The following is a 12,015-nucleotide window of genomic DNA, read 5'->3' on the forward strand; positions in this document are numbered from 1 at the left end:
CAAATTAATTTAAAGATATCTGCAAATGATTTACAGATATACATATTTCAAGATATCTTAAAATGCAATTTGAGATATCGCTAAACGATCATTTGGCTTGCCATAGTATTCTGTCAAGACTGAAATTGAACTAAACTTATAAAGCCAATACAGCAACCTGTTAAGAACACACAAAATCCCATGCATTACAAAACAGTCAGTTACAATCCAGTTTTAGTTTCCAGCTTGCGGTACATTGTGTACTATCCTACTGTTAACACTTTCAAGGAATTTAAAGGGAAGACATTACAGTTTTAAATTAGCTCTTCGTGCCTGGGATTATATTTCAAGATGCTGGTTGATTCCTGTTCAAAAAACAGCAAAATGAAAATAGCTTAAAGCTATGAGCATATTTACACCTATAGATTTTACAAAGTCTGCAAATTGTAAATGTGTTTAAAATGTGTTTTCCTTGTAATGTCAGAGAACAGTCATTATTTAAGTAGACTTTATTCAATTGGTGATTATTTTAAAGAAATATTAATCAAATCACCCAACAAGCACCCCTAAACATTTTTAAAAACGTGTATCTGTGACAAACCAGGGACTTGGGAATGTTTGTTTTTGTCACAGTTATATGAAGAATTATTCAAAGTGTTCCTTAGATATGACGTAATGAATAGTACTGCACGGTCTATCAAGCCAAAACACCCAGGAACCCGCTTTGGGTCATACCACAAAGGAAGGCCGTCCGGGTCAAAGACGCATTATTTAATACACGTTCTCATTTGACTTTAATACATGTTGTAATTCTAATTACTACGCATACTAAATTTGGCCAATCAGATCGCTGAAAACAAAATAAGAACCAACAAATTTAAAGAAAATAGTATGTGTAATAAATTATCCAATTAAAAGTCGCCTCACATCTGCGATTCCCGCCCAATTCGTGGCCGTGTTCGGACTTGGCACGGTCAGCATTGTCTGTCTCAAGAAGTCGGCAGCACTCAGGAAATCTATATTTGCACTGTAGAAGAAAATCTCTCGCCACCATGATTTGCAATTTTCCTTATTCTTGATTTTCTTTAAGCGTATTTCATGACTGAAATTAAAAATGTTATTCCGAAGGTCATGAGCTACTCTTATAATTACGCTGCACGACTGTAAAATGACCAGCCCCTAATTTACATTTATATAGAACGCACAGATTTTTTTATGTATTCTGATTGGTCCAAATCAATACGTGTACTAAATATTTTAACGCGTACTAAATAGCACGTTTTTGATCCGGATGGCCTTCCATATACCACTTTATCCACGCACTTCATACAAAAACCATTAAGTGTGTGACAAAGCAGTGAATTGTGGGAAGTTAAATCGTTTTTGGCTTGCTAAAAGTCGTTGTAAACATACCCATTGACCCGCGGGATCACGTTGTTAAGTGAAGACCTGAAGGAAGGAAGGTAGTAAGTAGCAGGTATTAAAATATATATTTTTATTTCACTAAGAAAACAAAAACAAAAAAAAGTCTCAGTCAGATGTAAACAATAACAAATTATATTCAAAACACTAACTAAAAACCATACAACTGGCTTATTTAGAACTGTGCCAGCAAAAACATTGTTTTTGTTTTTCTTTATAACATGAACGAAACACACTGAAGAGTGGAGTGCACACAGTGGATCAGGTACAGATTGAATAACAACGATTCAGACATGACAAAGATTGTTTCATGCATTTATGGGTGCTTCATGTTATGGATGATGTACTTGTGTCTCCTATTGTCTTTCATAAATACACACGCACACACATATCCTGTGCAACTAATTAGCTAATTAAATCTTTGCTGAAGTCCAACATTTTAACCATTTTCTACCTAATCTTTGAACCACATTTACTTGTTATCCTTTTTACATTAAGTGAAATAACATATTTCATACAGATTTTAAAACTGTGAAATTGGAGAGTACTTTACATGTTCCAAAACACAGGTTATGCAGAGATTTGGGAATACACAGATAAAGCAACAAAGGTTAGAAAGTCATATGAAAAAGTGAGCATTGTAATATGGACTAACACAAATGAGCTACTCTGGAATGGAATATACTGCTGAAATGCTCAGGGAGACATTTTAATGAAATAATTATTTAGTGCGAGGCATCATTGGTTTGGATAGGTGAGGAAATAATGCAGACCATTATATTACAAGACATAAGAGATGAAAGTACTGAGCAGGTCTAAGGACATCCCAAAGTCACATTTACTATCTATTCTTATTTAAGCAAGTGGAACTGAAATATCTTGCAGAGGCACAGAATACAGTGTTATCTTGAATTTTGTGAATATTTTTCTTCTCGTTTTTCCACTTTTCCGAGCTAATATCGGAAAAGCTGCTTAATTGCTTCAACATGCTGTGAACGCCAACAACTGCCTGGCTGTGTAAAGCTGGTGAAGTTAACCTGTCCCAGTACATTAAACAGACTTGTAATGCACTCCAAACAGAAACACCTACCCAATAACGACATAGGAATAAACAGACAGCAGGCAAGAGCAACAGTAAGTAACACGTTTATTAAAAATAAACCCCACTGTATTTCGTAAGTTAGTTATTCTCAGGTAACATTGAACACATAAATACACTTCTTTACAGAACTGGATTATCCTCCATTTCCTCCCTTTCATTGTTGCTTATATTGCAACAACAGTGCATGTGTTGCAAAGTAGCACCCCTCCACCCAAACTAGAGCCCGTGCACAAGGCTGTGATTAGAGACCAGGAAGGGTTTGCAATTACATTAACAGCTCTGCAGCACCCCCTGCTGGCTGATGAAAACAACACAGGTTCACATATTGTCGCATATTGTTTTCCCTCTATTAGTATTTAACACTGGAGTGTGCTCTGTCGAATCTGGAGGCTTCATGGAAAAAAAAACAACTGTCTTTATTTTGCAGTGTTATCAGTCTGCCACTTTGCACCTGCACTGAACTCAGCATAAACTTCCTGGCTTACAAAAATAAATAAATTAAGTTATTGAAATTTTATGGTACGGAGAGCCACTGTCACAAAAGGTTACACCGATCAAGCTACTGTGAAAGGTACTTTAACTACACAGCGAGATTACAAAGTCCTGTCAAGCTGCATTGAGGGAGAAAAACACAAATCAAATAAATACATATGTTCTCAGCACAGCAACGAATTACATTTCTCCTATTAAATCTTACAGCAATACTGAAGCCCTTTGTTTTACAGACCTTTCATTACACCTCACAGGGGAGTAGTAGAACACAGTGTATATAATGTTGTGGCCTGTGGAGGGGGTGTGCATTGGCTAATCCCAGGGATGTTGCCATGGTGACCCACGATATGCACTGGTTGCTGTGGAAGGTCCTGCAAATGCCCCAGTCACTCATCTTATCGTAGCTAACCGTTAACTACCAAAAGGCTGGGTTAGAGGAAGAGGATAGACTGGAAACAGGGCTGCACAATACAGAATCTTTGACACGCCCAAGAGAGTCATTCTGTGCCAGGGCTTTTTTGGTTTGAACCTTTCCCTTTAAATAATGTTGCAAAAACAACACCACAGATCTCCTAGGCACAGCATAGGTTTGCAATGGCACAAGCCATTGCGTCATCAGTATCTTTTGCAGAGAACTTGGTTATTTATAATGTTATAAAGTTTCAACCGGATGTCATTTAAATAAGAACAACAAAAATTAGGAGATAAAAACATGTTTTCTGAGTAAAATGTTCAAATAACAGTGCAATTCCTTTTTTTTGAAGGCACGACAGGGCAAGGTGTCTGTAGGGCCTCTCAAAGGCAGGTGGTTGGTTATTTCTGCAGTTTCAGGTTTTCCAGGATAATTTTCTTGTGAGCCGGATCATTAACACCCGCCTCTTCCAGGTCCTCCTCTGTGATGTCACTGTGGAAGGAAACCATGTCAATCATGAATATTGCTGGTAAGGGTGTGGGTGGCGGAGAGATGCAAGGGTCTCAAATGGAGCCTTCAGGCTTGAGTGAAACAAGATCCAACAGGACAGGACAGGAATAAAGCAAAATCATGCTTAAAACCCGTAAAACACTTACAGCCATGTCCAATTTATACAAAAACTTTCTGGGACAGTATTTAGCTTTTTCATCTTACAATTGCTCCATAACTACTGCAGCTTTTGTTTTGATTTTCTCTATCTGTGTGCTGTCCTAAGTGGCCATGGTTGACCTACACCCAACTGACAAGTGTTCCTAGGTCTTTGTCCTACCCCTGTATATGGTATTGTACTTTCATTGGAATTTGGAAAGGGACGAGAGAGAGAGAGAGAGAGAGAGAGAGAGAGAGAGAGAGAGAGAGAGAGAGAGAGAGCAGGAGAGGAAAGGAGAGGAGAGGAGAGGGAGAGAGAGGAAGGAAGGAAGGAAGGAAGGAGACACCTCACCTGAGAAAGTCCAGGTCGTCCCAGCCGTTGTGCAGCAGCCCCTCCTCGTAGCGCTCCAGGCCCAGCCGACGGAGCCAGTCCCCAACGCTCGACTCGAACGACAGGCTGGAACTGCTGCTGCCACCCTGCCAGGACACCTGCAGAGGGAGACAGAGAGTCGAGAATGAAAAAAATCACAAGAGCCACCTTCTGCATCGTTTATCCCCCCCCCAAGAAAAATGTAGTAACAAAAAGTCTTTGAAAGTAGCAAGCATGTTACTCAAAAGTAAATATGTTCCTCTAAAAGGGGAGGGAATTATTAAAGTATTTTGGGCTCTTGTCAAAAATAAGCAGGTGAAAAGTACCAGCCCCTCTACCAGTGGTTGCATCATAGTCCCTTTCCAGTAACCCACATTTTTGTAGTAGTTCCAATTGTTGTGAGGTCTCTTGATTCAAAACCAATGTTCTGAACCTGTTGGTGATTCTTGACTGGGGCCACCTTGATAGGCTTTTAATTGACTTATTCCCCAAAATGAGGCACCCCTTACCTCTTCAGACAGCACCTCTTCAATGCTCTCTCGGATGGCGTGGGGTGGGAAGGTACGGCAGGAATCAGGCAGCACCATGCCACGGAGGGATGGGGGTGCCATGCCCTTCAGGGGCAAGGGGGGGTTCCTGTCCCGACAGGGCTGGTACTCCACCTCGCTCAAGGACTTGGCCATCTGGAGCACGGAGCAGGACTGGTCATCCAGACCGGTGCTGCCCCCACCCCTCCGGAAGCCCCCGGCGTTCATCGAGGGCGGAGGGTCCAGACAAAAGGCTCCCGCTCCGCCTCCCACAGCGGACGCAGGGGGCAGATAACCTGGCGAGGGCAGAGGTTTGGAGTGAGCTGGAATCCGGATGTCTGCAAGATCCGGGTAGATGCTTCTCATTTTGACTTCCTTGCTGGAAGCATAAAAGGGGTTCTCAGTCATGTCCATGGCAATTTTTGGGAGGGGAGGGGGCGGGAAGTCTGGGGGAGGCCGGTTCAGTGTGCCACCGCTACCCGGTGCTGCCGGAGTCCCATCTTCTTCCGAGGACCCTTCCTCGCTCTTCAGGCGGCCGGAGCGTCCGCCGGTCTGCCTGCGCTGTTGAGTTGCACCACCCGCAGGGGTCTTGTTCTTGCCAGGCGCTGCTGACCCCTTGCTGGCTATAGGAGGGAGAGCGGAGCCTGGCACGGATTCAGGTGACACTGCAGCAGCTGGGTTTGGCACGCCCTCCAGGATGTAGTAGGCAGGGTTATTGTAGCTGTTCTTGCTGCTGGAGGGGTCCCCGTCTAAGGAGTCCTGCTTTGGCCTGAATTTTGAAAGATTTAAATGAAGGAAACTCCAACACTAGAAACCAATCACTCTCCCTCTGATCTTACAACTGAAGGTACAGTACATACAAAAGATACCATCATTCCTAACAAAGACTGAGGTTCTTGTGTCATTCAAATCATAAATATAACCAAACCTAAACCTCTAAGCAAACAATGGCAGCTACATATGCACTGCACTGTACACAGTTTTAATATTCATGCCGTAGTATTTTGAAAGGCTGTGGATATAAAAGGCGTTTAAATTAGGTCCCACTAATCCATCAAATCTTGAAAAAAATCCAAACCAAAACAATGTAAACCTCATTCCAAATACACAAGCGCAAAGACATAGCAACCCAAATGTACTAACTCTTAATACAGACCCTTGCCAAAGCTTTCTATTCTATGAAGAGTTCACACACATTTATTTTCATGTGGGTTGCTCATGCAAATGCAAAGGAAAGCTAAGCACAGTTTAACATGCGATTAGACTGTGAATCTCGTGAGTGGTATTTTTGGATGCAGACAAGCCGATAACTCCGAGGTTGAAGTGGCTGGTGTGTGCTGACCTTGTCTGCATGGTCTCCTCCTTGGGCGTGGAGGGCAGGGGGAAGCTGGTGCGTCCTGTAAGGTGAGTCGGGTTCCGCTCACTCTCCTCAAACACCTTCCCCATCGGCTCGCCCTGCACAGGCTTGCGGGCAGTTGGCCTATAGGGGGCGGCACAACACAAAGTGACCCTCCTGTTTTGTGTTTTCTGTTCACTCATTCCATTTAGCTTTTTATATAATTAAATATGTATGCAGGTTCATTTTTCAATGATATTCTCATATCATTTTGCTATGTTATTTATTGTATAGTAACTGCCTACGTATCTACCACCTAGACCTCACAGGCTTCCATCAGAGGATGGATTAGACACTCAAATTCTGTTTAAAACTTTTCAAAATGAACTTCAAGACTTATTTTATTGTTTGGCCTTCGCAATGGTTTAGGCCGGTGTATTTTAATGTTACAGTGTAGGCTTGTTTTGATTTGATTTTCAGTGTAATTTGGCCTTGGCAACCATTTGGGCCTGCATTTATAACAGCACCTTGAGGTGGACACAAAAAACACTTTTGTTGCGGTTGTTCATGTTGACAGCAGCCTCATGTCAGGCATTGTGTTAAAGCAGAAGGTAATGGCTCAATGGGCACCGGTCTTATGTCAAATGGCAAAAGCAACAGTGTTGATAGTATTAATTTGTTATAAACCTTTTTTTACAGGAATCTGAGTTCAATCTGAAATGGCTGCTTACTTGACGTAATCGTGGTTAACACGGGGGCCTGTAGTCTGTTTTCCCTTCAACCCTCCGGTCTCGTCTTTATCAATGCTGATCCATTCTGTGAGAGATGAAGAAAATCAAGTGAGCCACTGGCAGCAGAAACACTGTCTGTGAGCAGCATACAGTACATCTCAGAAATGGGGTCCCCAAACATTCCTGGTTACACATCAAATTGAATCAAGGCCTTATTGTTGTACCAACACTTCAACCATCACCACAAACACTATGGGATGCGTTGCAGTCAATACCCACACCCCAAAATAAGAATATTCACTGGCTAGACAGGACTTGTTCCCTCTTTTTAAACCTGGACTTGAACAATGCATAATCGACCCGATGCTTTGAAAGCCACCATTCAAGAACACAGTATGACAACATTTAATGAAATTGACAGATTCATTTTCAAATCTCGGTGCAGTGTAGACCAACTTCAAATGGCCTTCATTAATCAAAAGGAAATCAACTGCCTCAAAATACTATGTAATTATCCTCCTGCATACTTAAAATGAAATCCAATAGCACAATGTTGTATGTTTTTTCCCCCAGCACTAGATCCTTGAATTCAGTTCTAAAGGAAGGAAATGTTGATTTTTACGCACGTAAAAATGCCCTATCACCACTGCTTTCAGTGGAAAGGGTTTAAACTTAGAATCAAATTCAGGAGGATCCTGGGTTCAAATCAAATTTTTGGTTATTTTGGTGTAGAATGCTGAACTCAATTCTTACTTAACCTACAATTCTGTAGTTAATTTCAGTGCTAACTGATCACAATAAACAGGCATTCTTCTCTTTTGAATATAGGAACTTTTCTTCACCTTTAAATGTACTTTACTTACATGTTATCACATGCAGAAATTTCACCCACAAATGAATTTTAGGATTGAGACATAATTTAGATCTTTTATTTATCATGCAATCAAAGAAACTACAAAATGATATCGCAAAAGTCTACCAGAAGCCATAATAGTATTACAGAATTTCATGTTAGATTTCAAAATGTTACAGTTTTCAATTTTTTGTTAACTATATAGAAAACCACAAAGTGGTATGTAATTCAATATGTTAATGTAACATTATTCAGCAGGTTTAATTTGACTTCATGAAGCAAAATTAGTTAGTTCTATAGGGCGATGCAAAACCTTTTAACATAGTCATATATATGGATATGAATGTTAAAAAAAATGACATTTTTGGATGTACAGTAATTGTTTGGATTTTTTTATTGTTGTATTGTTATTTTATTGAGTATGGTCCAATTAGATCTCTCTTTGTATTGGTGCTTGCACTCCTGAGATGTACCTGTGCTGGCCCTGCGGTCACAAAGTGAATAAACTAAAGAGGATTTTTAGCACCTGCATGTTCTCACCATGTGGAGCGGGAGTTAACACTGCTCTTATTTTGTTTGCACATGACACTCGCTCTTCTCCATGACATTTGTGTATCATCAGCCACTCCTTCAGAATTTGGTGCACTGGACCCGGAATGAACCTTATACGACGTGAACATCACATGAAATACAAAACGCAGCATTTCACCCTGGCACAGAATAAGACGTGCCCACGCGGGCAGTAGAGGTTACCATAGAGTCTCTCCCGTGTGCCCATTCTCTCAGATGGCACTCGCACCCTCATGGAGCCGCGAATGTTGCCTGTCTCCTCCCCGCGGTGAGACAGGTAGGTGTGGAACGTCTGGGCTGTGCTGCCAATCATAGACTTGAGAGCAATCACACACTCCCCTGCAACAGAGCAAACAACAGGGTTAAAACTCCATCACCGGATTACAAATTATACAACTGGAATTTAATACACAGTTGAATTGTAAAATAGAACAATTAAAACAGTCCAATAAAAAAAGGATCCAAAAACAAAATGCAGTTTTGATTGTAAAACTGGAAAACTATAGATAAAAAAGCTGCTTTATAAAAATATGTTTTGAATCTTAATTTACAAAACAGCAAGCATTCCAGCTTCCCCGACAGAAGGCAGAGCGTTCCAGAATTTGGAAGCTTTACAAGAAAAGCAAGCTGATCAAGTTTATAGCAGGCTGATCAAAATTACTGTTCACAATACTTCCAAATTACTAAAATCTCAGTAAACTACAGTAGTTCTTTCAACGTTGCTTTTAAAAAGGACTACTGCACCTGTATTAATAAAATAAACAGATACCTTACCATAGGACTCGTATCCATCAAGTGATTTGACCGTAAGCAGCAAGTGTTGGTCCTGCAGGTATTCAATTTCTGATAGTATTGGCTTCAGCTGTAAACATAGCATATACAATAAAGATGAACAGAAAGTGAACAGTGCTGCAAACTATATTCACCTGTCCTGTTTCTGTCTGGCCTTCTCGATACATTTGTCTACTGGACTAAACAGCTCCTGTTATGTTCAGATTTTGCTCTGAAGTACTGAATGAATCTTTATATAATTCCCCTGCACTCTCTTCTATGTTACCCCCCCCCCCCCCCCATGTGTCAGGGCTGCTCACCGTTGTCAGCTGCTTGGACGACCAGCCCACCTTCAGGAAGTTAATATTATCGCTGCTCTGGCTGTCATTCTCGTAACTCTTCTTAAACTCTGCGAGCGGTGGGGGGAAAAGATAAAATAAACAAATCAATTTCAGTTGAAAGCTGGAATTAACTTCCCTCGCAGAAAACTGAACTCCATTGAAGGCCAGCAGACATACCTTCCAGGCAGGTGGAGTAGAACTCGATGAAGAATTTGGTGCGGCTGGCAGTCTTCACAATGGCTTCAATGCTCTCAAACTCAACGTATGCCTGTTCAGCAGACTTGTGCAGCCCTGACATTGACAAGAGAGATCCCACATTCATGGTAAACAAGCAATATCGTGATGGACTGGAATTTAAAAGAGAGGTGGCATTTCAAATACGGTAAAACCCTACTCGTAAGCTTTGACTTTCACAATCAGCCATGCGCTATAGTTCTCATAGTGTATATTGGGGCCAGTGAAAGATACTGCCTACTGTGCTTGCGGTCCCAAATTGTAGGCTGCTAACCTATTTCCTTTACCAATTTTTATTTTTCTTTGCGTGGGTCAAAGCAAGGAGTTTCTGAAATAAGCCGAAAGTGTGCACCTACCTTTCTTGGAGACAAACTGGGATGTTACCCCCACTTCGAAAGTCCCAAACACTGGGGAATGGTCGCTCGTGACAATATCATCAGTGCAGCCTGGGAGACACAAGTCAGCAGGGTACAGAGATCATAAGTTCATAAATTTTTTTTTTTTTTTTTTTTTTACACAGAAAGTTATAAATGCATGGAATAGTCTACTAGGTGATGTGGTAGGATGTAAAACACTGGGGACATTAAAAAAAATATTCTATGCTTTTAAATTAGTCCCCCCTCCCCCCCCCAGTAGGGGAGAATGGTCTGCTAAAAAGGGATGAGCCTTGATGGGCCGAATGGCCTTTTCTTATTCTCAAACTTTTCTTATATTACAATGTAGTGTAGGCCTAAAAATACCTTGCAACATAACCCTGGTTCTAAAGGAAGAGTCTAGTAAATTAAAACCAAAACATTCTAAACTGGCAATGCGAACAAAAACAAAACATCCCTGGGGACACAATGAAAGGGGAACAGCCTATCAGATTGAATGGTTTGTAACCATGAAGTAAAATGGACATGTGTGACACTGATATGGCCAGAGGTCCTCAGGTTTGTGTGTGTTGCTACCCAAACCAAAAAAAAATAATTAAATTTAAAAAAAAAACTGGAAAAGCGGTTCATTTTGATAAATGCAGGTTTTGATTCATGTCTAGTTCTGAAAGTGGACAAAAGAAAGACTTACCATACGAGTTGCACACAATGTGCGTCTCTGGGTAGGACTTCCACATAATTCTATCACACCACGAGGGAACATTGGTCCTCATCTGGAAACAAAACACACAGTTACAGCAGTTAGGCTAGTCGAGTATATTCCTGTGGTCAATGAGCTGGACTATAGGATTCTAGTCTGATCTGCATTTGTTGTGGACCAAACAGCAACTTTAAATCTGGATAAATAAAAAGATGGAATCACCCCCGTCGGCTTCTGTTTCTGCCACACGTAGGTGTCCCTGGAACCCCTCTCGTAGCGATAGGTCGGGGGATAAGAGATTTCATCTTCAGCTGGAAAAAAACACAAGAGCATGTCTCTGTTTTAACATCAATCCACTGGGACCTTACCCTAACCCTCAACCTTTTATCATAAATATAAAAAGAACTTGTATCATCGCTGTGGTCTTACACAGAGAACATTGTCATAACACTTTCACTGCATAGCATCTACACAGGGTTTCTATTCATTTTCAAGGAAACAAGTTTGTACCCAACTGTACAAACACAAAATCAAACTGGATCACCAGCTCTACTCCCACCCTGAGAGAGGATGGGCGTTTTTTCCCCCCCATGGATGTTTTTCACATCTCATTTCCAATTCATAAATGTACTTTTAAAAAAAATTTGACTCTCATTGGATTTACTCCTATTGCAAAAAACATTTTAAATTGGCCTGGTATTTAGTGGGGTTGAGATACGCAGCACGAATCACAGACAAAAATCCTTTTAGCATAGATAACTGGCTTGGCTGCTTGGCTGCAGATTACATTCCTTGCACGTGCCAATTAAACATATCTTAGTTATAAGTGATCTCAAGCATCAGGTTAGAGAAGTGCGATTCAAGCGGCTGGTATCTGATAGCATCCTGCTTCAAACTGAAAGCGAAGTCGAGTGCTGGGATCCTGAACACAGTCCTCTCACTGCACCAGCAGTCCTGGGCTTCACCTCACTTACCAAATCGCAGAAACACCTTGTTTTTCTCTCTCTCCAAATTCAGCTGATCCACTTTCAAAAGGGGCTCAAATTCCTTCCTGTTGATGTAGTTTAGGATCTCCTGCAGGCAAAAAAATAAATAAAAATACAACACTTTAACCCTTCCGTGCATGGCGACCTCACATTTGGACGGATTAATA

The 12,015-nt window shown here is 41.1% G+C and overlaps 1 protein-coding gene across 3 annotated transcripts in view; it reads right to left on the bottom strand.

Moving 5' to 3' along the window:
* Positions 1–2,531: 2,531 nt before the first annotated feature.
* The window catches only part of LOC117973034 (phosphatidylinositol 3,4,5-trisphosphate 5-phosphatase 2A-like), a 41,166-nt gene continuing 31,682 nt past the window's right edge, over positions 2,532–12,015 (bottom strand). For all 3 annotated transcript variants that reach the window (XM_059031185.1, XM_059031184.1, XM_059031186.1), the window contains exons 16-28: positions 11,837–11,936; positions 11,085–11,173; positions 10,854–10,935; positions 10,145–10,234; positions 9,732–9,845; positions 9,534–9,622; positions 9,217–9,304; positions 8,626–8,781; positions 7,020–7,104; positions 6,295–6,432; positions 4,935–5,721; positions 4,408–4,544; positions 2,532–3,899 (exon numbers count right to left, since the gene is read on the bottom strand). In XM_059031185.1, the coding sequence (XP_058887168.1) occupies positions 3,809–3,899; positions 4,408–4,544; positions 4,935–5,721; positions 6,295–6,432; positions 7,020–7,104; positions 8,626–8,781; positions 9,217–9,304; positions 9,534–9,622; positions 9,732–9,845; positions 10,145–10,234; positions 10,854–10,935; positions 11,085–11,173; positions 11,837–11,936 (2,046 nt within the window). In that variant the 3' untranslated portion in view covers positions 2,532–3,808. The remainder of the gene's footprint in view (positions 3,900–4,407; positions 4,545–4,934; positions 5,722–6,294; positions 6,433–7,019; positions 7,105–8,625; positions 8,782–9,216; positions 9,305–9,533; positions 9,623–9,731; positions 9,846–10,144; positions 10,235–10,853; positions 10,936–11,084; positions 11,174–11,836; positions 11,937–12,015) is intronic.

This window comes from Acipenser ruthenus, chromosome 9 (genome assembly GCF_902713425.1).
Source record: "Acipenser ruthenus chromosome 9, fAciRut3.2 maternal haplotype, whole genome shotgun sequence".
Classification (NCBI taxonomy): Eukaryota; Metazoa; Chordata; class Actinopteri; order Acipenseriformes; family Acipenseridae; genus Acipenser; species Acipenser ruthenus.